This window comes from Salvelinus alpinus, chromosome 11, assembly GCF_045679555.1.
Source record: "Salvelinus alpinus chromosome 11, SLU_Salpinus.1, whole genome shotgun sequence".
Classification (NCBI taxonomy): domain Eukaryota; kingdom Metazoa; phylum Chordata; class Actinopteri; order Salmoniformes; family Salmonidae; genus Salvelinus; species Salvelinus alpinus.
Genome location: NC_092096.1, coordinates 2347249 through 2371467, shown reverse-complemented (window position 1 = coordinate 2371467; position 24219 = coordinate 2347249). Strand labels below are relative to the sequence as shown.

At 35.9% G+C, this 24219-nt stretch overlaps 1 protein-coding gene across 2 annotated transcripts in view; it reads right to left on the bottom strand.

Annotated features, from left to right (window-relative positions):
* Window positions 1–24219, bottom strand: part of LOC139533466 (globoside alpha-1,3-N-acetylgalactosaminyltransferase 1-like) — a 72010-nt gene that overhangs the window by 41424 nt on the left and 6367 nt on the right. Inside the window, exons 4-6 of one of the 2 annotated variants that reach the window (XM_071331507.1) lie at window positions 15994–16026; window positions 15641–15775; window positions 13064–14153 (exon numbers count right to left, since the gene is read on the bottom strand). The exons of the other annotated variant lie outside the window; for it this stretch is intronic. Of the exons in view, the coding sequence (XP_071187608.1) occupies window positions 13463–14153; window positions 15641–15775; window positions 15994–16026 (859 nt within the window). The 3' untranslated portion in view covers window positions 13064–13462. Of the gene's footprint in view, window positions 1–13063; window positions 14154–15640; window positions 15776–15993; window positions 16027–24219 lie in introns of those variants that run through there. 2 annotated transcript variants of the gene reach the window in all.

Below are 24219 nucleotides of genomic sequence, written 5' to 3'. Positions count from 1 at the left end.
TTCATCAGGCTTAAGCCATGTTTCAGTCAGGCCATTCACATCAAGATTATGATCAGTGATTAGTTAATTGACTATAACTGCCTTGGAAGTGAGGGATCTAACATTAAGTAGCCCTATTTTGAGATGTGAGGTATCACGATCTCTTTCAATAATGGCAGGAATGGAGGAGGTCTTTATTCTAGTGAGATTGCTAAGGCGAACACCGCCATGTTTAGTTTTGCCCAACCTAGGTCGAGGCACAGACACGGTCTCAATGGGGATAGCTGAGCTGACTACACTGACTGTGCTAGTGGCAGACTCCACTAAGCTGGCAGGCTGGCTAACAGCCTGCTGCCTGGCCTGCACCCTATTTCATTTTGGAGCTAAGGGAGTTAGAGCCCTGTCTATGGTCGTAGATAAGATGAGAGCACCCCTCCAGCTAGGATGGAGTCTGTCACTCTTCAACAGGCCAGGCTTCGTCCTGTTTGTGGGTGAGTCCCAGAAAGAGGGCCAATTATCTACAAATTCTATTTTTTGGGAGGGGCAGAAATGTTTTTTCAACCAGCAATTGAGTTGTGAGACTCTGCTGTAGAGCTCATCACTCCCCCTAACTGGGAGGGGGCCAGAGACAATTACTCGATGCCGACACATCTTTCTAGCTGATTTACACGCTGAAGCTATGTTGCGCTTGGTGACCTCTGACTGTTTCATCCTAACATCGTTGGTGCCGACGTGGATAACAATATCCCTATACTCTCTACACTCGCCAGTTTTAGCTTTAGCCAGCACCATCTTCAGATTAGCCTGATGGTCCCACCTGTACGTGGAATTTATCACAGGGTTACCCCCACCCCAAGCCCTTGCCCATTTCATCGCCTTAAACAAGTTGCCCTTGGCGAAGGAGACCGCTGATCTCATGATTACTCATCTCTTTCGACAACATGGACTTCCCCAGGACATTGTCTCGGTTTGTGGGCCCCAGTTCGTTGTGCGGTACTAGAAAGCCTTCTGCTCCCTGCTGGGGGCGTCAGTGAGTCTCTCCTTGCGTTCCAACCACAGTCTAATGGGCAGACTGAGCGGGTGAATCAGGAGCTGGAGAATTTCCAACACTGTTTTGTTGCACCTCAGGCCATCAACTGGAGCAAGTTCCTTGTCTGGGCGGAATACGCTTTTAACACACTGCCGAACTCGTCCACTGGACTGTCGTCCTTCGAGTGTCAGTTTGGGTTTGCCCCCCCTGATTCATGAACAATAGGCCGAGCTGAGGTGTTCAGTCGATGATGTCGCCGCACCTGAAACAGAGCGCAATCCTCTTTGCTCCGCTCCTCTGCCCGTCACCAACACCAGGCAAACCGGCACCGAGGGCCTCTTTGGCTCCTCCGACCGGGTCAACGGGTGTGGCTATCCACCTGTGATATTCCCTTAAAGGTGGACTCGTGGAAGCTCACTCCATGCTACATAGGACCATTCAAGATCCTGAGTTGCATCAACCCGGGCCACCTATCATCTCCAACTTCCCAGGTCCCGGGACATCCTGGATCTGGGATTTGGGACTTCAACCAACTACGTGGTTGTTTGAATACCATGGCAACCATGTTTAAATTACACAAACTGGAACACACTGCTTAGAGTGACAATGGAAAACAAGCTAAACAGGCTAAATATTGACTCAGCAACGGCCCAGAACAATCTGATCATAATCCTTTCAGGGAACTGAACTGGCTTCCATTTGATCTCTGGTTGGTGCAGATCAATCTGTTCATGGTGTTTTAAACAGAACAGGCTAAGAGAAAGTATAATATACTGAACAATAATAGAAACACGACATGTAAAGTCAAAGATCCCAGAAATTTTCCACACAAGAAGCTTATTTCTCTCAACATTTTGTGAACAAATTTGTTTCCATCCCTGTTAGTGAGCATTTCTCCTTTGACAAGATAATTCATCCACTTGACAGGTGTGGCATATCAAGAAGCTGATTAAACAGCATGATCATTACACAAGTGCACCTTGTGCTGGGGACAATAAAAGGCTAATCTAAAATGTGCAGATTTGTCACACAGCGTAAAGTCACAGACGTCTTAAGTTTTGAGGGAGCATGCAATTGTCATGCTGACTGCAGGAATGTCCAACAGTGCTGTGGCCAGATAATGACACGTTCATTTCTCAACCATAAGCCACCTCCAATGTCATTTTAGAGAATTTGGCAGGACATGCAACAGGTCTTACAACCGTAGACCATGTCTGACCACACCTGCCCAGGAGCTCCACTTCCGGCTTCTTCACATGCTGGATGATCTGAGACCACCCGGACAGCTGATGAAACTGTGGGTTTGCACAACCAAAGAATGTGTGCTAAAGCTGTCAGAACCGTCTCAGGGGAGCTCATCTGCGTGCTCGTCGACCTCGCCGGTATCTTGACCTGACTGCAGTTCGGCGTTGTAACCGTCTTCAGTGGGCAAATGCTCACCTTTGATGGCCAATGGCATGAACAGAGTTCCTCATGGTGGTGGTGGGATTACGGTATGGGCAGGCATAAACTATGGACAACAAGCACAATTTCATTTTATCGATGGTAATTTGAATTCTCAGAGATACAGTAACGAGATCCTGAGGCCCCATTGTCGTGCCATTCATCCTCCTCCATCACCTCATGTTTCAGCATGATAATGCATGGCCCCATGTCCCAAGGATCTGTACACAACTCCTGGAAGCTGTAAATGTCCCAGTTCTTTCATGGCCTGCATAATCACCAGACATGTCACTTATCTCCAGAGCACCAACAGCAAATTGCTAAATTGTAATTATTTCACCACTATGGCCTATTTATTGCCTTACCTCCCTCATCGTACTTCATTTGCACACACTGTATTTCTATTGTGTTATTGGCTGTATGTTTGTTTATTCCATGTGTAACTCTGTGTTGTTGTTTGTGTCGCACTGCTTTGCTTTATCTTGGCCAGGTCACAGTTGTAAATGAGAACTTATTCTCAACTGGCCTACCTGGTTAAATAAAGGTGAAATAAAATAAAAAAATACAAATAAATCCGCAGGACACAATCAACAGCCTGATCAACTCTAGGAGATGTGTGAGGAAAATGATGGTCACACCAGATACTGACTAGTTGTCTGGTCGACGCCCCTCTACCTTTTTAAAGTTTTATTTGACCAACAGATGCATATCTGTACTTCAAGTCATGTTGAATCCATAGATTAGTGCCTGATGAATTTATTTACATTGACTGATTCCCTGATATGAACTGTAACTCAGTAAAATCTTTTAAATTGTATGTTGAGTTGATATTTTTTGTTCAGTGTCGTATTAATGAAACTATTTGTTTTCATATTATAATCTTGTGTATATATTTCGTTTTCATGTATTTTCAATTTTAACTTGTCATCTTCATTCATTTTAAATGGATTTTATACATCTGTGGTTGTATTGTGTTTTGAAATGGTCAAATCTAATCCCCTAGTGGGTCATGGAACACACCTTCCATGTTGTTCATTATTTTCCATAGAACCCATAGCTCCTCATTGATTATCCCTTACATAACATTGATTATCTCTTACATAACATTGATTATCTCTTACATAACATGGATTATCCCTTACATAACATTGATTATCCCTTACATAACATGGATTATCACTTACATAACATTGATTATCTCTTACATAACATTGATTATCTCTTACATACCATTGATTATCTCGTACATAACATTGATTATCTCTTACATAACATTGATTATCCCTGACATAACATTGATTATCCCTCACATAACATTGATTATCTCTTACATAACATTGATTATCAATGACATAACATTGATTTTCCCTCACATAACATTGATTATCTCTTACATAACATTGATTATCTCTTACATAACATTGATTATCCCTTACATAACATTGATTATCCCTTACATAACATTGATTGTCTCTTACATAACATTGATTATCCCTTACATAACATTGATTATCCCTCACATAACATTGATTATCTCTTACATAACATTGGTTATCCCTTACATAACATTGATTATCTCTTACATAACATTGATTATCTCTTACATACCATTGATTATCTCTTACATAACATTGATTATCTCTTACATACCATTGATTATCTCGTACATAACATTGATTATCCCTGACATAACATTGATTATCCCTCACATAACATTGATTATCAATGACATAACATTGATTATCCCTCACATAACATTGATTATCACTTACATAACATTGATTATCTCTTACATAACATTGATTATCTCTTACATGCCATTGATTATCTCGTACATAACATTGATTATCTCTTACATAACATTGATTATCCCTGACATAACATTGATTATCCCTCACATAACATTGATTATCTCTTACATAACATTGATTATCAATGACATAACATTGATTATCTCTTACATAACATTGATTATCTCTTACATAACATTGATTATCCCTTACATAACATTGATTATCTCTTACATAACATTGATTATCTCTTACATAACATTGATTATCCCTTACATAACATTGATTATCCCTCACATAACATTGATTATCTCTTACATAACATTGGTTATCCCTTACATAACATTGATTATCTCTTACATAACATTGATTATCTCTTACATACCATTGATTATCTCGTACATAACATTGATTATCTCTTACATAACATTGATTATCTCTTACATAACATTGATTATCTCTTACATACCATTGATTATCTCGTACATAACATTGATTATCCCTGACATAACATTGATTATCCCTCACATAACATTGATTATCTCTTACATAACATTGATTATCTCTTACATACCATTGATTATCTCGTACATAACATTGATTATCCCTGACATAACATTGATTATCCCTCACATAACATTGATTATCTCTTACATAACATTGATTATCAATGACATAACATTGATTTTCCCTCACATAACATTGATTATCTCTTACATAACATTGATTATCTCTTACATAACATTGATTATCCCTTACATAACATTGATTATCCCTTACATAACATTGATTGTCTCTTACATAACATTGATTATCCCTTACATAACATTGATTATCCCTCACATAACATTGATTATCTCTTACATAACATTGGTTATCCCTTACATAACATTGATTATCTCTTACATAACATTGATTATCTCTTACATACCATTGATTATCTCTTACATAACATTGATTATCTCTTACATACCATTGATTATCTCGTACATAACATTGATTATCCCTGACATAACATTGATTATCCCTCACATAACATTGATTATCTCTTACATAACATTGATTATCAATGACATAACATTGATTATCCCTCACATAACATTGATTATCACTTACATAACATTGATTATCTCTTACATAACATTGATTATCTCTTACATGCCATTGATTATCTCGTACATAACATTGATTATCTCTTACATAACATTGATTATCCCTGACATAACATTGATTATCCCTCACATAACATTGATTATCTCTTACATAACATTGATTATCAATGACATAACATTGATTATCTCTTACATAACATTGATTATCTCTTACATAACATTGATTATCCCTTACATAACATTGATTATCCCTTACATAACATTGATTATCTCTTACATAACATTGATTATCCCTTACATAACATTGATTATCCCTCACATAACATTGATTATCTCTTACATAACATTGGTTATCCCTTACATAACATTGATTATCTCTTACATAACATTGATTATCTCTTACATACCATTGATTATCTCGTACATAACATTGATTATCTCTTACATAACATTGATTATCTCTTACATAACATTGATTATCCCTTACATAACATTGATTATCCCTCACATAACATTGATTATCTCTTACATAACATTGGTTATCCCTTACATAACATTGATTATCCCTTACATAACATGGATTATCACTTACATAACATTGATTATCTCTTACATAACATTGATTATCTCTTACATACCATTGATTATCTCGTACATAACATTGATTATCTCTTACATAACATTGATTATCCCTGACATAACATTGATTATCCCTCACATAACATTGATTATCTCTTACATAACATTGATTATCAATGACATAACATTGATTTTCCCTCACATAACATTGATTATCTCTTACATAACATTGATTATCTCTTACATAACATTGATTATCCCTTACATAACATTGATTATCCCTTACATAACATTGATTGTCTCTTACATAACATTGATTATCCCTTACATAACATTGATTATCCCTCACATAACATTGATTATCTCTTACATAACATTGGTTATCCCTTACATAACATTGATTATCTCTTACATAACATTGATTATCTCTTACATACCATTGATTATCTCTTACATAACATTGATTATCTCTTACATACCATTGATTATCTCGTACATAACATTGATTATCCCTGACATAACATTGATTATCCCTCACATAACATTGATTATCAATGACATAACATTGATTATCCCTCACATAACATTGATTATCACTTACATAACATTGATTATCTCTTACATAACATTGATTATCTCTTACATGCCATTTATTATCTCGTACATAACATTGATTATCTCTTACATAACATTGATTATCCCTGACATAACATTGATTATCCCTCACATAACATTGATTATCTCTTACATAACATTGATTATCAATGACATAACATTGATTATCTCTTACATAACATTGATTATCTCTTACATAACATTGATTATCCCTTACATAACATTGATTATCTCTTACATAACATTGATTATCTCTTACATAACATTGATTATCCCTTACATAACATTGATTATCCCTCACATAACATTGATTATCTCTTACATAACATTGGTTATCCCTTACATAACATTGATTATCTCTTACATAACATTGATTATCTCTTACATACCATTGATTATCTCGTACATAACATTGATTATCTCTTACATAACATTGATTATCTCTTACATAACATTGATTATCTCTTACATACCATTGATTATCTCGTACATAACATTGATTATCCCTGACATAACATTGATTATCCCTCACATAACATTGATTATCTCTTACATAACATTGATTATCTCTTACATACCATTGATTATCTCGTACATAACATTGATTATCCCTGACATAACATTGATTATCCCTCACATAACATTGATTATCTCTTACATAACATTGATTATCAATGACATAACATTGATTTTCCCTCACATAACATTGATTATCTCTTACATAACATTGATTATCTCTTACATAACATTGATTATCCCTTACATAACATTGATTATCCCTTACATAACATTGATTGTCTCTTACATAACATTGATTATCCCTTACATAACATTGATTATCCCTCACATAACATTGATTATCTCTTACATAACATTGGTTATCCCTTACATAACATTGATTATCTCTTACATAACATTGATTATCTCTTACATACCATTGATTATCTCTTACATAACATTGATTATCTCTTACATACCATTGATTATCTCGTACATAACATTGATTATCCCTGACATAACATTGATTATCCCTCACATAACATTGATTATCTCTTACATAACATTGATTATCAATGACATAACATTGATTATCCCTCACATAACATTGATTATCACTTACATAACATTGATTATCTCTTACATAACATTGATTATCTCTTACATGCCATTGATTATCTCGTACATAACATTGATTATCTCTTACATAACATTGATTATCCCTGACATAACATTGATTATCCCTCACATAACATTGATTATCTCTTACATAACATTGATTATCAATGACATAACATTGATTATCTCTTACATAACATTGATTATCTCTTACATAACATTGATTATCCCTTACATAACATTGATTATCCCTTACATAACATTGATTATCTCTTACATAACATTGATTATCCCTTACATAACATTGATTATCCCTCACATAACATTGATTATCTCTTACATAACATTGGTTATCCCTTACATAACATTGATTATCTCTTACATAACATTGATTATCTCTTACATACCATTGATTATCTCGTACATAACATTGATTATCTCTTACATAACATTGATTATCTCTTACATAACATTGATTATCTCTTACATACCATTGATTATCTCGTACATAACATTGATTATCCCTGACATAACATTGATTATCCCTCACATAACATTGATTATCTCTTACATAACATTGATTATCAATGACATAACATTGATTATCCCTCACATAACATTGATTATCTCTTACATAACATTGATTATCTCTTACATAACATTGATTATCCCTTACATAACATTGATTATCCCTTACATAACATTGATTATCTCTTACATAACATTGGTTATCCCTTACATAACATTGATTATCCCTTACATAACATGGATTATCACTTACATAACATTGATTATCTCTTACATAACATTGATTATCTCTTACATACCATTGATTATCTCGTACATAACATTGATTATCTCTTAAATAACATTGATTATCCCTGACATAACATTGATTATCCCTCACATAACATTGATTATCTCTTACATAACATTGATTATCAATGACATAACATTGATTTTCCCTCACATAACATTGATTATCTCTTACATAACATTGATTATCTCTTACATAACATTGATTATCCCTTACATAACATTGATTATCCCTTACATAACATTGATTGTCTCTTACATAACATTGATTATCCCTTACATAACATTGATTATCCCTCACATAACATTGATTATCTCTTACATAACATTGGTTATCCCTTACATAACATTGATTATCTCTTACATAACATTGATTATCTCTTACATACCATTGATTATCTCTTACATAACATTGATTATCTCTTACATACCATTGATTATCTCGTACATAACATTGATTATCCCTGACATAACATTGATTATCCCTCACATAACATTGATTATCAATGACATAACATTGATTATCCCTCACATAACATTGATTATCACTTACATAACATTGATTATCTCTTACATAACATTGATTATCTCTTACATGCCATTGATTATCTCGTACATAACATTGATTATCTCTTACATAACATTGATTATCCCTGACATAACATTGATTATCCCTCACATAACATTGATTATCTCTTACATAACATTGATTATCAATGACATAACATTGATTATCTCTTACATAACATTGATTATCTCTTACATAACATTGATTATCCCTTACATAACATTGATTATCTCTTACATAACATTGATTATCTCTTACATAACATTGATTATCCCTTACATAACATTGATTATCCCTCACATAACATTGATTATCTCTTACATAACATTGGTTATCCCTTACATAACATTGATTATCTCTTACATAACATTGATTATCTCTTACATACCATTGATTATCTCGTACATAACATTGATTATCTCTTACATAACATTGATTATCTCTTACATAACATTGATTATCTCTTACATACCATTGATTATCTCGTACATAACATTGATTATCCCTGACATAACATTGATTATCCCTCACATAACATTGATTATCTCTTACATAACATTGATTATCTCTTACATACCATTGATTATCTCGTACATAACATTGATTATCCCTGACATAACATTGATTATCCCTCACATAACATTGATTATCTCTTACATAACATTGATTATCAATGACATAACATTGATTTTCCCTCACATAACATTGATTATCTCTTACATAACATTGATTATCTCTTACATAACATTGATTATCCCTTACATAACATTGATTATCCCTTACATAACATTGATTGTCTCTTACATAACATTGATTATCCCTTACATAACATTGATTATCCCTCACATAACATTGATTATCTCTTACATAACATTGGTTATCCCTTACATAACATTGATTATCTCTTACATAACATTGATTATCTCTTACATACCATTGATTATCTCTTACATAACATTGATTATCTCTTACATACCATTGATTATCTCGTACATAACATTGATTATCCCTGACATAACATTGATTATCCCTCACATAACATTGATTATCTCTTACATAACATTGATTATCAATGACATAACATTGATTATCCCTCACATAACATTGATTATCACTTACATAACATTGATTATCTCTTACATAACATTGATTATCTCTTACATGCCATTGATTATCTCGTACATAACATTGATTATCTCTTACATAACATTGATTATCCCTGACATAACATTGATTATCCCTCACATAACATTGATTATCTCTTACATAACATTGATTATCAATGACATAACATTGATTATCTCTTACATAACATTGATTATCTCTTACATAACATTGATTATCCCTTACATAACATTGATTATCCCTTACATAACATTGATTATCTCTTACATAACATTGATTATCCCTTACATAACATTGATTATCCCTCACATAACATTGATTATCTCTTACATAACATTGGTTATCCCTTACATAACATTGATTATCTCTTACATAACATTGATTATCTCTTACATACCATTGATTATCTCGTACATAACATTGATTATCTCTTACATAACATTGATTATCTCTTACATAACATTGATTATCTCTTACATACCATTGATTATCTCGTACATAACATTGATTATCCCTGACATAACATTGATTATCCCTCACATAACATTGATTATCTCTTACATAACATTGATTATCAATGACATAACATTGATTATCCCTCACATAACATTGATTATCTCTTACATAACATTGATTATCTCTTACATAACATTGATTATCCCTTACATAACATTGATTATCCCTTACATAACATTGATTATCTCTTACATAACATTGATTATCCCTTACATAACATTGATTATCCCTCACATAACATTGATTATCTCTTACATAACATTGGTTATCCCTTACATAACATTGATTATCTCTTACATAACATTGATTATCTCTTACATACCATTGATTATCTCGTACATAACATTGATTATCTCTTACATAACATTGATTATCTCTTACATAACATTGATTATCTCTTACATACCATTGATTATCTCGTACATAACATTGATTATCCCTGACATAACATTGATTATCCCTCACATAACATTGATTATCTCTTACATAACATTGATTATCAATGACATAACATTGATTATCCCTCACATAACATTGATTATCTCTTACATAACATTGATTATCTCTTACATAACATTGATTATCCCTTACATAACATTGATTATCCCTTACATAACATTGATTATCTCTTACATAACATTGATTATCCCTTACATAACATTGATTATCCCTCACATAACATTGATTATCTCTTACATAACATTGGTTATCCCTTACATAACATTGATTATCTCTTACATAACACTGATTATCCCTTACATAACATTGATTATCTCATACATAACATTGATTATCTCTTACATAACATTGATTATCCCTTACATAACATTGATTATCTCTTACATAACATTGATTATCCCTTACATAACATTGATTATCTCTTACATACCATTGATTATCTCTTACATAACATTGATTATCTCTTACATACCATTGATTATCTCGTACATAACATTGATTATCTCTTACATACCATTGATTATCCCTGACATAACATTGATTATCCCTCACATAACATTTATTATCTCTTACATAACATTGATTATCAATGACATAACATTGATTATCCCTCACATAACATTGATTATCTCTTACATAACATTGATTATCCCTTACATAACATTGATTATCCCTTACATAACATTGATTATCTCTTACATAACATTGATTATCCCTTACATAACATTGATTAGCCCTCACATAACATTGATTATCTCTTACATAACATTGGTTATCCCTTACATAACATTGATTATCTCTTACATAACATTGATTATCTCTTACATACCATTGATTATCTCGTACATAACATTGATTATCTCTTACATAACATTGATTATCTCTTACATAACATTGATTATCTCTTACATACCATTGATTATCTCGTACATAACATTGATTATCCCTGACATAACATTGATTATCCCTCACATAACATTGATTATCTCTTACATAACATTGCTTATCAATGACATAACATTGATTATCCCTCACATAACATTGATTATCTCTTACATAACATTGATTATCTCTTACATAACATTGATTATCCCTTACATAACATTGATTATCCCTTACATAACATTGATTATCTCTTACATAACATTGATTATCCCTTACATAACATTGATTATCCCTCACATAACATTGATTATCTCTTACATAACATTGGTTATCCCTTACATAACATTGATTATCTCTTACATAACATTGATTATCCCTTACATAACATTGATTATCTCTTACATAACATTGATTATCTCTTACATAACATTGATTATCCCTTACATACCATTGATTATCTCTTACATAACATTGATTATCCCTTACATAACATTGATTATCTCTTACATAACATTGATTATCTCTTACATAACATTGGTTATCCCTTACATAACATTGATTATCTCTTACATAACATTGATTAGATGGTACAACTTGAATTGAAGGATTTCCCCTTTTGCCTTGACATTGGCAGGATGCTTTTACACAAGGAAGTGAATCCTCCATAATACCTTTTTAAAGGGGTATTTTTCTTTGTTTTCATGTTTGTTTTCATGTTTGTTTTCATGTTTGTTTTCATACTGTTTACAGTATATGTCTAGTGGTCAGAGGTTGTTTCTGGACAGGAATGCCAGCTCCACGTTGACCTTCTGCCAATGTTATTCTTAACAGAAATTCAGTCCACCGCTGTGTCTTGTCTGATCTACACATCTATAGATGGAACCGGTGCAATATTCCCCATTTCTCCATCTCTCCACTAAACCACTGGTTTGTTACTCATACACCGCATACCTTTGTCACAGAGGAGATGTTGTTTTTAGTTAGGCTATAGAAAATATAACAAGTAGTGAAATAACACAAACATTCTGAAAGTGGTTAAATATTTATTTCAAGAAAAATACACATAATCGTAATATTTTTTTAAACATAATATTTATTGAGATTGTTCCCAGTAATCAACATACACAGTAGATAGGCTACAGAATACAGGATGAAACAATTATAATTTCCTCTAAGTGGAGAACGTTATGATCCCCAAACTACAGCAGTGACTGATATACAGTACATTTAAAATAGTAGTTTTATGTCAGTGTATGTATTTCACCAACAGAAAATGAACGGCGCCGGACAGCTGTATACCCAATGTGACATTTTATGCCTTTCCCTAACCATAACCCAAACCTCAGTGAAACTATACCTGAACTTAACCTAACATTAACCACAATCAATTAAGTTTTTCTTCTGCCGGTCGAATATCCAATTCCTCGTCTTATACATTGGGACGAATTTCAGCATAGTTTTTAATGATCCCAGAGAAGCGAATGACTTTGATCTCTTTGGTTTTGCCATGGAAGTCCTGCCACAAGTACTCTGGAGACAACAGCTTGCTGGGTTTGTTGTAAAGCAGGTACCTGTTGAGGTGACTCTCCTCCTGCCAGGCAGCCTCGATGGAATTCCTTGCATCCTTTTCAAGCTGCTTCCGACATACCTTTGTTAGTGTGTACACATCCTCCACGAACCCTCCGAACACAGCCCCGGCGTAGTAGTAGTCTCCCTCAACCATGGGGATGTAGGCTGTCGAGGCTGGACGCCGTTCATACGAGAAGCGGTCCCGGGGCTGATTGTATAATTCTGGGTGAATCACAGCAACCAGCCTGCCCAGAGACTCGGCCCCCCAGCGAGCGTGGAACTTGCTGTCCACGTCAAGACAGAAGATGTAGTCGGCCTCCCTGCTGATCTGACGTTCGATGGCTGTCTGGATGATCTCCATCCTCCGGGCTGATATCTCCTGCCAGCGGTTTGAACCTGGGACCTGGATCACACTCAAATGTCTCCCCTGGGACATGGTCACTGATGGAACATTATCGGGACGATCAGTGAAAACATAGTAGCGCACGTTGAAGTCGACCAGGAAGTACTTCTCTGCTGTCTCCAGGAAATCTCGGAGAAAGCGGACGTATCTGTCAGAATTTAAAACAAACAGGTAACTGCCAAAATATAGGAAATAGAGAGATGGGCCACCACGAGCCACCTTGGGCCACCACGAGCCACCTTGGGCCACCACGAGCCACCTTGGACCACCACGAGCCACCTTGGACCACCACGAGCCACCTTGGGCCACCACTAGCATCCTTGGGCCACCATCAGCCACCAGAACAGCTCTAATGCACCTTGGCAAAGATTCTACAAGTGTCTGAACAGAGTGTTGGGCCACCACGAGCCACCAGAACAGCTCTAATGCACCTTGGCAAAGATTCTACAAGTGTCTGAACAGAGTGTTGGGCCACCACGAGCCACCAGAACAGCTCTAATGGACCTTGGCAAAGCTTCTACAAGTGTCTGAATCTCTATAGGAGGGATGCAACACCATTCTTCATAATTTTGAGTTTTGATAATTTGGTGTTTTGTTGATGGTGGTAGATAACGCTCTCTCAGACACAGCCTCATTTGGATTGAGATCTAGTGACTGTCATATGGTTCACATCGTTTTCATGCTCATCAAACCATTTATTGACCACTTGTGCCCTGTAAATGGGGGCATTGTTGTTCTGGGGGCAGAGCCATGGTAGCTAAACGAATGACCAAAATAAATGGCCATCCCAGCGTTTTTACACATGACCGTTAGCATAATGGGATGCTAATTGCTTAATTAACTCAGAATCCACACCTGTGTGTAAGCACCTGCATTCCCTATACTTTGTATCCCTCATTCACTAGTGCTTTCCATTATTTTGTCAGTTACCTGTACATAACATAAGGGTTTAAGGTGCCTTGCTCAAGGGCACAATGGCGGTATCAGGCACCTGAGATTCTGATGCCAGCAACCCTCTGTAACTGTATGGTCATTCTCATAGGACTGTATAGGACATTCTCAACAGTTTCTGACCAGAAATTACAGTCTACCAGAAAATATACAAAGCAGTACAGTTATTCAAATCTTAGCCAAGCCATGAATCATGATATCATGATACTGTATTACCTGCCATGTGACATGAGCTGGTTATGTCCTTATACACTGAGTGTACAAAACATGAACAACACCTTAATATTGAGTTGCTTCACCTAAAGTGTTCCACAGGGATGCTGGCCCATGTTGACTCCAATGCTTCCCATAGCTGGTTATGTCCTCATACACAGAGTGTTTTTTTAGTCTTGCCCATTCACCATCGGAATGGCACACATACACAATCCATGTCTTAAATGTGTCGAGGCTGAACAATCCTTCTTTAACCTGTCTCCTCCCCTTTGTCTACAACTGATTGAAGTGGATTTAACAAGTGACATCAATAAGGGATCATAGCTTCCACCTGGATTCACCTGGTCAGTCTGTTATGGAGAAAGCACGTGTTCATAATGTTTTGTATACTCAGTGTAGTTTCAATGTTGTAAAAGTATTGATAGTTTAACTTCCCTTTTGAACATTTGGGAAAAGTTGTAGGCTACTCACTTTCCAACGGCAAACACTGTGGTTGCTATGGTGAGGTTCATGGACTTGTAGATTATGTCGACGAGGTCAGGGTCAAAGGTTCCTTGCCAGACGATGGGTGCCAACCATGGGGTGACTGCCATCACATCAGTACGACTAAAGAAACAAAACAAGATCAAGCCGGACTATGTTGTACTGATTATTACCTCAATGTTTACAGATATACAGATCAAGCCTGACTGTATTGTACTGATTATTATCTTAATATTTTTGCAATTTAAGGTCCATGAAAAGACGTGTGGTATACTAGGCTACACGCTGATGTGGAAGATAACAATGATGTGTAACTAACATAAGGTAACAACACTACTCACCCCACCAAGACACTGGGCTGCTTGTACAATAGCCTGGGAGAACAAAATGCAATTCATTAGTTAAAACCTCTCTAGGGTATGTGGGACAGTAGCGTCCCACCTCGTCAACAGCCAGTGAAACTGCAGTGCGCCAAATTCAAAACAACAGAAATCCCATAATTTAAATTCCTCAAACATACAAGTATTTTACACCATTTTAAAGATACACTTATTATAAATCCAGCCAAAGTGTCCGATTTCAAAAAAGTTTTACGACAAAAGCACACCAAACGATTATGTTAGATATGAGCCAAGTCACAGAAAAACACAGCCATTTTTCCAGCCAAAGAGAGGAGTAACAAAAAGCAGAAATAGAGATAAAATGAATCACTAACCTTTGATGATCTTCATCAGATGACACTCATAGGACTTCATGTTACACAATACAAATATGTTTTGTTCGTTAAAGTTCATATTTATATACAAAAATCTGAGTTTAGGAGGGACGCTACTGTCTCACTTGGCAAAAAGCCAGAGAAAATGCAGAGCGCCAAATTCAAATTAATTACTATGAAAATTACTATAAAAATCTAACTTTCATTAAATCACACATGAAAGATACCAAATTAAAGCTACACTGGTTGTGAATTCAGCCAACATGTCAGAATTCAAAAAGGCTTTTCGGTGAAAGCAAACGATGCTATTATCTGAGGATAGCACAATAGTAAACAAAGACAGAGAAGCATATTTCAACCATGCAGGCGCGACACTGTGAAAAGTGAAAATGAAAATATAATTCATGCCTTACCTTTGACGAGCTTCTGTTGTTGGCACTCCAATATGTCTCATAAACATCACAAATTGTCCTTTTATTCGATTAATTACGTCGATATATATCCAAAATGTCAATTTATTTGGCGCGTTTAATCCAGAAAAACACCGGTTCCAACTTGCTCAAACGTGACTACAAAATATCCCAAAAAATGTCAAACTACTTTTGTCATACAACTTTAGGTATTTTTTAACGTTAATAATCGATAAAATTGAAGACGGGATGATCTGTGTTCAATACAGGATTAAAACCAACAATAGCTAGCTTTCTGGTCACGCGCTTCTATCTAACAGGACACTTCAATAGACTCTCGTTCAAGATGGCCGTACTTCTTCATTACACAAAGGAATAACCTCAACCAATGTCTCAAGACTGTTGACATCCAGTGGAAGCGGTAGGAACTGCAAGCAGGTCCCTTAGAAATCTGGTTCCCCAATGAAAATCATTGTAAAGAGAGTGACCTCAAAAAAAAAATCTGAATGGTTTGTCCTCGGGGTTTCGCCTGCTAAATAAGTTATGTTATACTCACAGACATGATTCAAACAGTTTTAGAAACGTCAGAGTGTTTTCTATCCAAATCTACTACTAATATGCATATCTTATCTTCTGGGGATGAGGAGCTTGCAGTTTAATTTGGGCATGCTTTTCATCCAAAATTCCGAATGCTGCCCCCTACCCTAGAGAAGTTAATCAACATCCACATCATCGGCACCCGGGGAACAGTGGGTTAACTGCCTTGCTCAGGAGCAGGACGACAGACAGGTTAACTTGGCGTTCTAGGGTACGGGGATTATGGTGGTCTGCTTGAAACATCTGGATATTACAGACTGGGCCAGGGAGAGGTTGAAAATGTCAGTGAAGATACTTGCTAGCTGGTCAGCGCATGCTCTGAGTACACGTCGTGGTAATCCATCCCGGCCCTGCAGCCTTGTGAATGTTAACCTGTTTAAAGGTCTTACTCACAATGGCTACGGAGAGTGTGATCACACAGTCGTCCGGGAACAGCTGGTGCTCTCATGCATGGTTCAGTGTTGCTTGCCTCGACGCGAGCATGAAGGCATTTAGCTCGTCTGGTAGGCTCGCGTCACTGGTGCAGCTTGCGGCTGGGTTTCCCTTTGTAATCCGTAATAGTTAGCAAACCATGCCACATCTGACGAGCATCAGAGCCGGTGTAGTAGGATTCAATCTTAATCCTGTAATGATGCTTTGCCTGTTTGATGGTTCGTTGGAGGCTTTCGTGAGACTTCTTATAGGTGTCTACATTTTTGTTCTGCTCCTTGAAAGCGGCAGCTCTAGCCTTTAGCTCAGTGCAGATGTTGCCTGTAATTCATGGCTTTCGTTTAGGATATGTACGTACAGTCACTGTGGGGACTACGTCGTCGATGCATTTTTGCTTGTTTGTTGATAAATGTATTTTGTCTGCTTGAGATTGGAGTCTGCGGTTTGATGGCTGGTCTGGTGGAATAGTTAACTGTTTGTCTGTGTCCTTGTGTTGGGGAAGGGGTTGGGTCTGGTGGAATAGTTAACTGTCTGTGTCCTTGTGTTGGGGAAGGGGAAGGGGTTGGGTCTGGTGGAATAGTTAACTGTTTGTCTGTGTCTTTGTGTTGGGGAAGGGGTTGGGGTTGGGTCTGGTGGAATAGTTAACTGTTTGTCTGTGTCCTTGTGTTGGGGAAGGGGAAGGGTCTGGTGGAATAGTTAACTGTTTGTCTGTGTCCTTGTGTTGGGGAAGGGGAAGGGGAAGGGTCTGGTGGAATAGTTAACTGTTTGTCTGTGTCCTTGTGTTGGGGAAGGGGTTGGGTCTGGTGGAATAGTTAACTGTTTGTCTGTTTCCTTGTGTTGGGGAAGGGGAAGGGGTTGGGTCTGGTGGAATAGCTAACTGTTTGTCTGTGTCCTTGTGTTGGGGAAGGGGTTGGGTCTGGTGGAATATTTAACTGTTTGTCTGTTTCCTTTGGTTGGGGAAGGGGAAGGGGTTGGGTCTGGGCTGGCTGTTTCTGGGTGGAGATGGCATTTGTAGTTGGTCTGTGTCCTTGTGTTGGGGGAGAGGTGGGATCTATTGTACCCAATGAGTGAAAAGTATCCCATCCTCTCAAACCCATGCCCTCTTCAACTTACTCTCCAACACTTTGGGGATAAAGTGATATATTTACATGCTGGTAACAGGTAGCCTTGTAGCATTATTAAGACTTGTCAATTGATCACTGACAGGAATAAGTCGCTAATGTAATCTGCACTGACCAAAATGAGAATGGATTGTGTTTGTGATGAATCGTTGCTCATCAAACATCACAAACATATTCTTACAAAACTGATGTCTGCAGCATCAGGGAAAATCATTATGTTCATACGTGTAATAGATCTTCAATGATCTATACAAAATCTGGTTTAGTAATAATATCAACATTACATATGTGTAATTTGACATCTGCAGTCATAAATCACAACTTGTGTAATGTTTTACCTGACATTAGATAATCTGTTGTAAACAGACATCAATCACATACAACCTCTAACATAGTCTTAATTAACATAACTAAAGCCCACAGCCACTGGAGGACACACCCCTACCTAATTACCACCCCCCACTCCCCCCCCCCCAAATCAGTTCTCCACCAACCTCATGTTTACATCCATGGGTTAAACCACGTGGATGAAAAAACGACATGGAAATTCCCCTAATTTAAAAAAGTTCAAATGTGTTTTTGTTAGAGAAATCGTCGCGGACGTACTCAGAGCCAGATTCATTGCGGTGAAGAAACGAACGTCCATGGGCGTGGCGTAGAGTTTGGCCAGGAGCATGTAGTTTGGGTAGCCAGCCAAAATAGTGAACGATGGTACAGTAAAATACAGATACCCACCTTTCCGGAGAGACGATGTCCTGTACTCTGCTCCTGAATATGGGCTTACTTAGCCATCACTAGCCAGCTACCACCCGGTTACTCAACCCTGTACCTTAGAGGCTGCTGCCTTATATACATAGACATGGAATCACTGGCCACTTTAATAATGGAACACTAGTCACTTTAACTTCTTAGGTATAGAAGGTATCACTTAGGTATCACTTTTGGATGAATTTGTGCCCAAATTAAACGGCCTCGTACTCTGTCCTAGATCATATGATATGCAAATTATTATTACTATTGGATAGAAAACACTCTGACGTTTCTAAAACTGTTTTAATTATATCTGTGAGTAAAACAGAACTCATATGGCAGGCAAACTTCCAAACAGGAAGTGAAAATTCTGAAATGGGTCGCTGTGAAAGGCATCGCCTATTCTATTGCCTTATATTTATGGATCTGTATGCACTTCATACGCCTTCCACTAGATGTCAACAGGCAGTAGAACGTGGAATGAAGCATATAGCTTTATGTGGGACCGAATGAGAGCCTTTGGAGTGACAGGTCAGGCAGATTGCCAGTTCTTAGCCACGCACAGAGGGAATGTGATGTCTTTGTCTGCACTGCGTTAGATAGACATGAAGAAATGCTCCGTTTGGGACGTTATTGGATATATATTAGAAAAACATCCTGAAGATTGATTCTCAACTGAGTTTGACCAGTTTATTCGATTTTTAATATCACTTTTTGAAGTTTTCGTTCATTTGCGTAAAGTTCGATTGACACGTGAACTACACATGCTCGCCAAAGTTGCTAATTCGACAGAAGTAATGGACATTATAAAACAAAAAAACGATTTATTGTGGAAATAGGATTCCTGTTACTGCATTCTGATGAAAGATCATCAAAGGTAAGGGAATATTTATGATGTAATTTCGTATTTCTGTTGACTCCAACATGGCGGAGAATGGCTGAGCGCTGTCTCAGATTATTGCATGCTGTGCTTTTTACTAAAATAATTTTTTTAATCTAACACAGCGGTTGCATTAAGAACCAGTGTATCTTTAATTATATGTTAAACATGTATCTTTCATCAAAGTTTATGATGAGTATTTCTGTATTTCACGTTGCTATCTGTAATTACTTTCGCTATTTTGGAGCCATTTCTGAACATGGCGCCAATGTAAAACCACGATTTCTGGCTATAAATATGCACATAATCGAACAAAACATACATGTATTGTATAACATGATGTCATATGACTGTCATCTGATGAAGTTGTTCAAAGGTTAGTGATACATTTTATCTCTATTTGTGGGTTTTGTGAAAGCTATCTTTCCTGTGAAAAAATGGCTGTGTTTTTTGGGATATGGTGGTGAGCTAACATAAATATATGTTGTGTTTTCGCTGTACAACATTTTAAAAATCGGACATGTTGGCTGGATTCACAAGATGTTATCTTTCATTTGCTGTATTGGACTTGTGATTTCATGAAATTATATTCTATTATATCCCTGTGGCACTAGGCTAGGCTATGCTAGTCAGCGTTTTTGATGACAGTTATCCCGGATCCGGGGTGGGTGATCCAGATTAATAATGTTTACATTCTGCTTTACTCGTCTCATATGTAAATACTGTATTCTATTCTACTGTATTTTCATCAATGCCACTCTGACAATGCTAATCATAATACTCATATATTTCTTAACTCCATTATTTTACTTTTAGATTTGTGCATTTCGCTATATAACATCTGCTAAATATGTATTTGTGACCAATAAAATTTGATTTGATTATTAGTGATGGGCACCGATATGGAAACTCTATATCGATGTCAGCTACATTTTTTTCAAGCTGATATCAATATCATATCGATTTTATGAATAACCAATTTAAATATCATTTTGGTTTTATGAATAACCAATTTAAATATATTGGTTTTATGAATAACCAATTTATATATCATATTGGTTTTATGAATAACCAATTTAAATATCATAATGGTTTTATGAATAACCAATTTAAATATCATATTTGTTTTATGAATAACCTGAGGGTGTGCTAGCGAATAGGAAGCCTTTTCCCTGGAGCTAAACAACAAATGATGTTACAGAGACAAGATCAATGTCTGTCGTTGCCAAATGTTTTCCTTCCAAGTTTTTTTTTCTCATTCCAAGTAGAATAGCAGCCATTTTGATAATTATAATAGTAAAAACATTGTATCTAAAAATTATAAAACAAAATTAATCCTGAACACTTAGCTAACTCTCCCAACTTCACACACACACAGGAGGGGGAAGCGGCAGCAGAGGGAGAGTAAAACTCTCTCAGTCTTGTAATACTATCTCAGCTCTCTCAGTTTAGTAATACTCTCTCAGTTTAGTAACACTCTCTCAGTTTAGTAATACTCTCTCAGTCTAGTAATACTCTCTCAGTTTAGTAATACTCTCTCAGTTTAGTAAACCTCTCTCAGTTTAGTAATACTCTCTCAGTTGAGTAAAACTCTCTGAGTCTAGTAACACTCTCTCAGTTTAGTAAAACTGTCTCAGTTTAGTAATACTCTCTCAGTTTAGTAATACTCTCTCAGTTTAGTAATATTCTCTCAGTTTAGTAATATTCTCTCAGCTCTCTCAGTTTAGTAATACTCTCTCAGTTTAGTAATATTCTCTCAGTTTAGTAATACTCTCTCAGTCTAGTAACACTCTCTCAGTTTAGTAATACTCTCTCAGTTTACTACTACTCTCTAAGTTTAGTAATATTCTCTCAGTTTAGTAAACCTCTCTCAGTTTAGTAATACTCTCTCAGTTGAGTAATAATCTCTCTGTTGAGTAATACTCTCTCAGTTTAGTAATACTCTCTCAGTTTAGTAATACTCTCTCAGTTGAGTAATACTCTCTCAGTCTAGTAATACTCTCTCAGTTGAGTAATATTCTCTCAGTTTATTAACACTCTCTCCGTTGAGTAATATTCTATCAGTTTAGTAATACTCTCTCAGTTGAGTAATACTCTCTCAGTCTAGTAATACTCTCTCAGTTTGGTAACATTCTCTCAGTTTAGTAATACTCTCTCAGTTTAGTAATACTCTCTCAGTTGAGTATTATTCTCTCAGTTTAGTAATATTATCTCAGCTCTCTCAGTTTAGTAATACTCTCTCAGTTTAGTAATATTCTCTCAGTTTAGTAATACTCTCTCAGTTTAGTAATATTCTCTCAGTTTAGTAATATTCTCTCAGTTTAGTAATATTCTCTCAGTTTAGTAATATTCTCTCAGCTCTCTCAGTTTAGTAATATTCTCTCAGTTTAGTAATATTCTCTCAGTTTAGTAATACTCTCTCGGGTTAGTAATACTCTCTCAGTTTAGTAAAACTCTCTCAGTTTAGTAAAACTCTCTCAGTCTTGTAATACTCTCTCAGCTCTCTCAGTTTAGTAATACTCTCTCAGTTTAGTAACACTCTCTCAGTTTAGTAATACTCTCTCAGTTTAGTAATACTCTCTCAGTTTAGTAATACTCTCTCAGTTTAGTAAACCTCTCTCAGTTTAGTAATACTCTCTCAGTTGAGTAATACTCTCTGAGTCTAGTAACACTCTCTCAGTTTAGTAAAACTGTCTCAGTTTAGTAATACTCTCTCAGTTTAGTAATACTCTCTCAGTTTAGTAATATTCTCTCAGTTTAGTAATATTCTCTCAGCTCTCTCAGTTTAGTAATACTCTCTCAGTTTAGTAATATTCTCTCTGTTTAGTAATACTCTCTCAGTCTAGTAACACTCTCTCAGTTTAGTAATACTCTCTCAGTTTACTACTACTCTCTCAGTTTAGTAATATTCTCTCAGTTTAGTAAACCTCTCTCAGTTTAGTAATACTCTCTCAGTTGAGTAATAATCTCTCTGTTGAGTAATACTCTCTCAGTTTAGTAATACTCTCTCAGTCTAGTAATACTCTCTCAGTTGAGTAATATTCTCTCAGTTTAGTAATACTCTCTCAGTTTAGTAATACTCTCTCCGTTGAGTAATAATCTCTCTGTTGAGTAATACTCTCTCAGTTTAGTAATACTCTCTCAGTCTAGTAATACTCTCTCAGTTGAGTAATATTCTCTCAGTTTAGTAACACTCTCTCCGTTGAGTAATATTCTATCAGTTTAGTAATACTCTCTCAGTTGAGTAATACTCTCTCAGTCTAGTAATACTCTCTCAGTTTGGTAACACTCTCTCAGTTTAGTAATACTCTCTCAGTTTAGTAATACTCTCTCAGTTGAGTAATATTCTCTCAGTTTAGTAATATTATCTCAGCTCTCTCAGTTTAGTAATACTCTCTCAGTTTAGTAATATTCTCTCAGTTTAGTAATACTCTCTCAGTTTAGTAATATAGAGAATCCCAAACGTGCAGTAGGTTCATTTGTTTTTCCACCAGGAAGAGGAGTCCGGTGTTTTCGTTCCGTTGGGAATAACATTGCAACTGTGTCAATGTTTCATTGTCTGTTCACTTCCAAGGCTTTGTGAGGTCCAGACAACTGCATGCTGATTGCCCATTAGGACAACTGTGAATTATCTGGCAGCATAACTTTTATCAGATAACATTCTG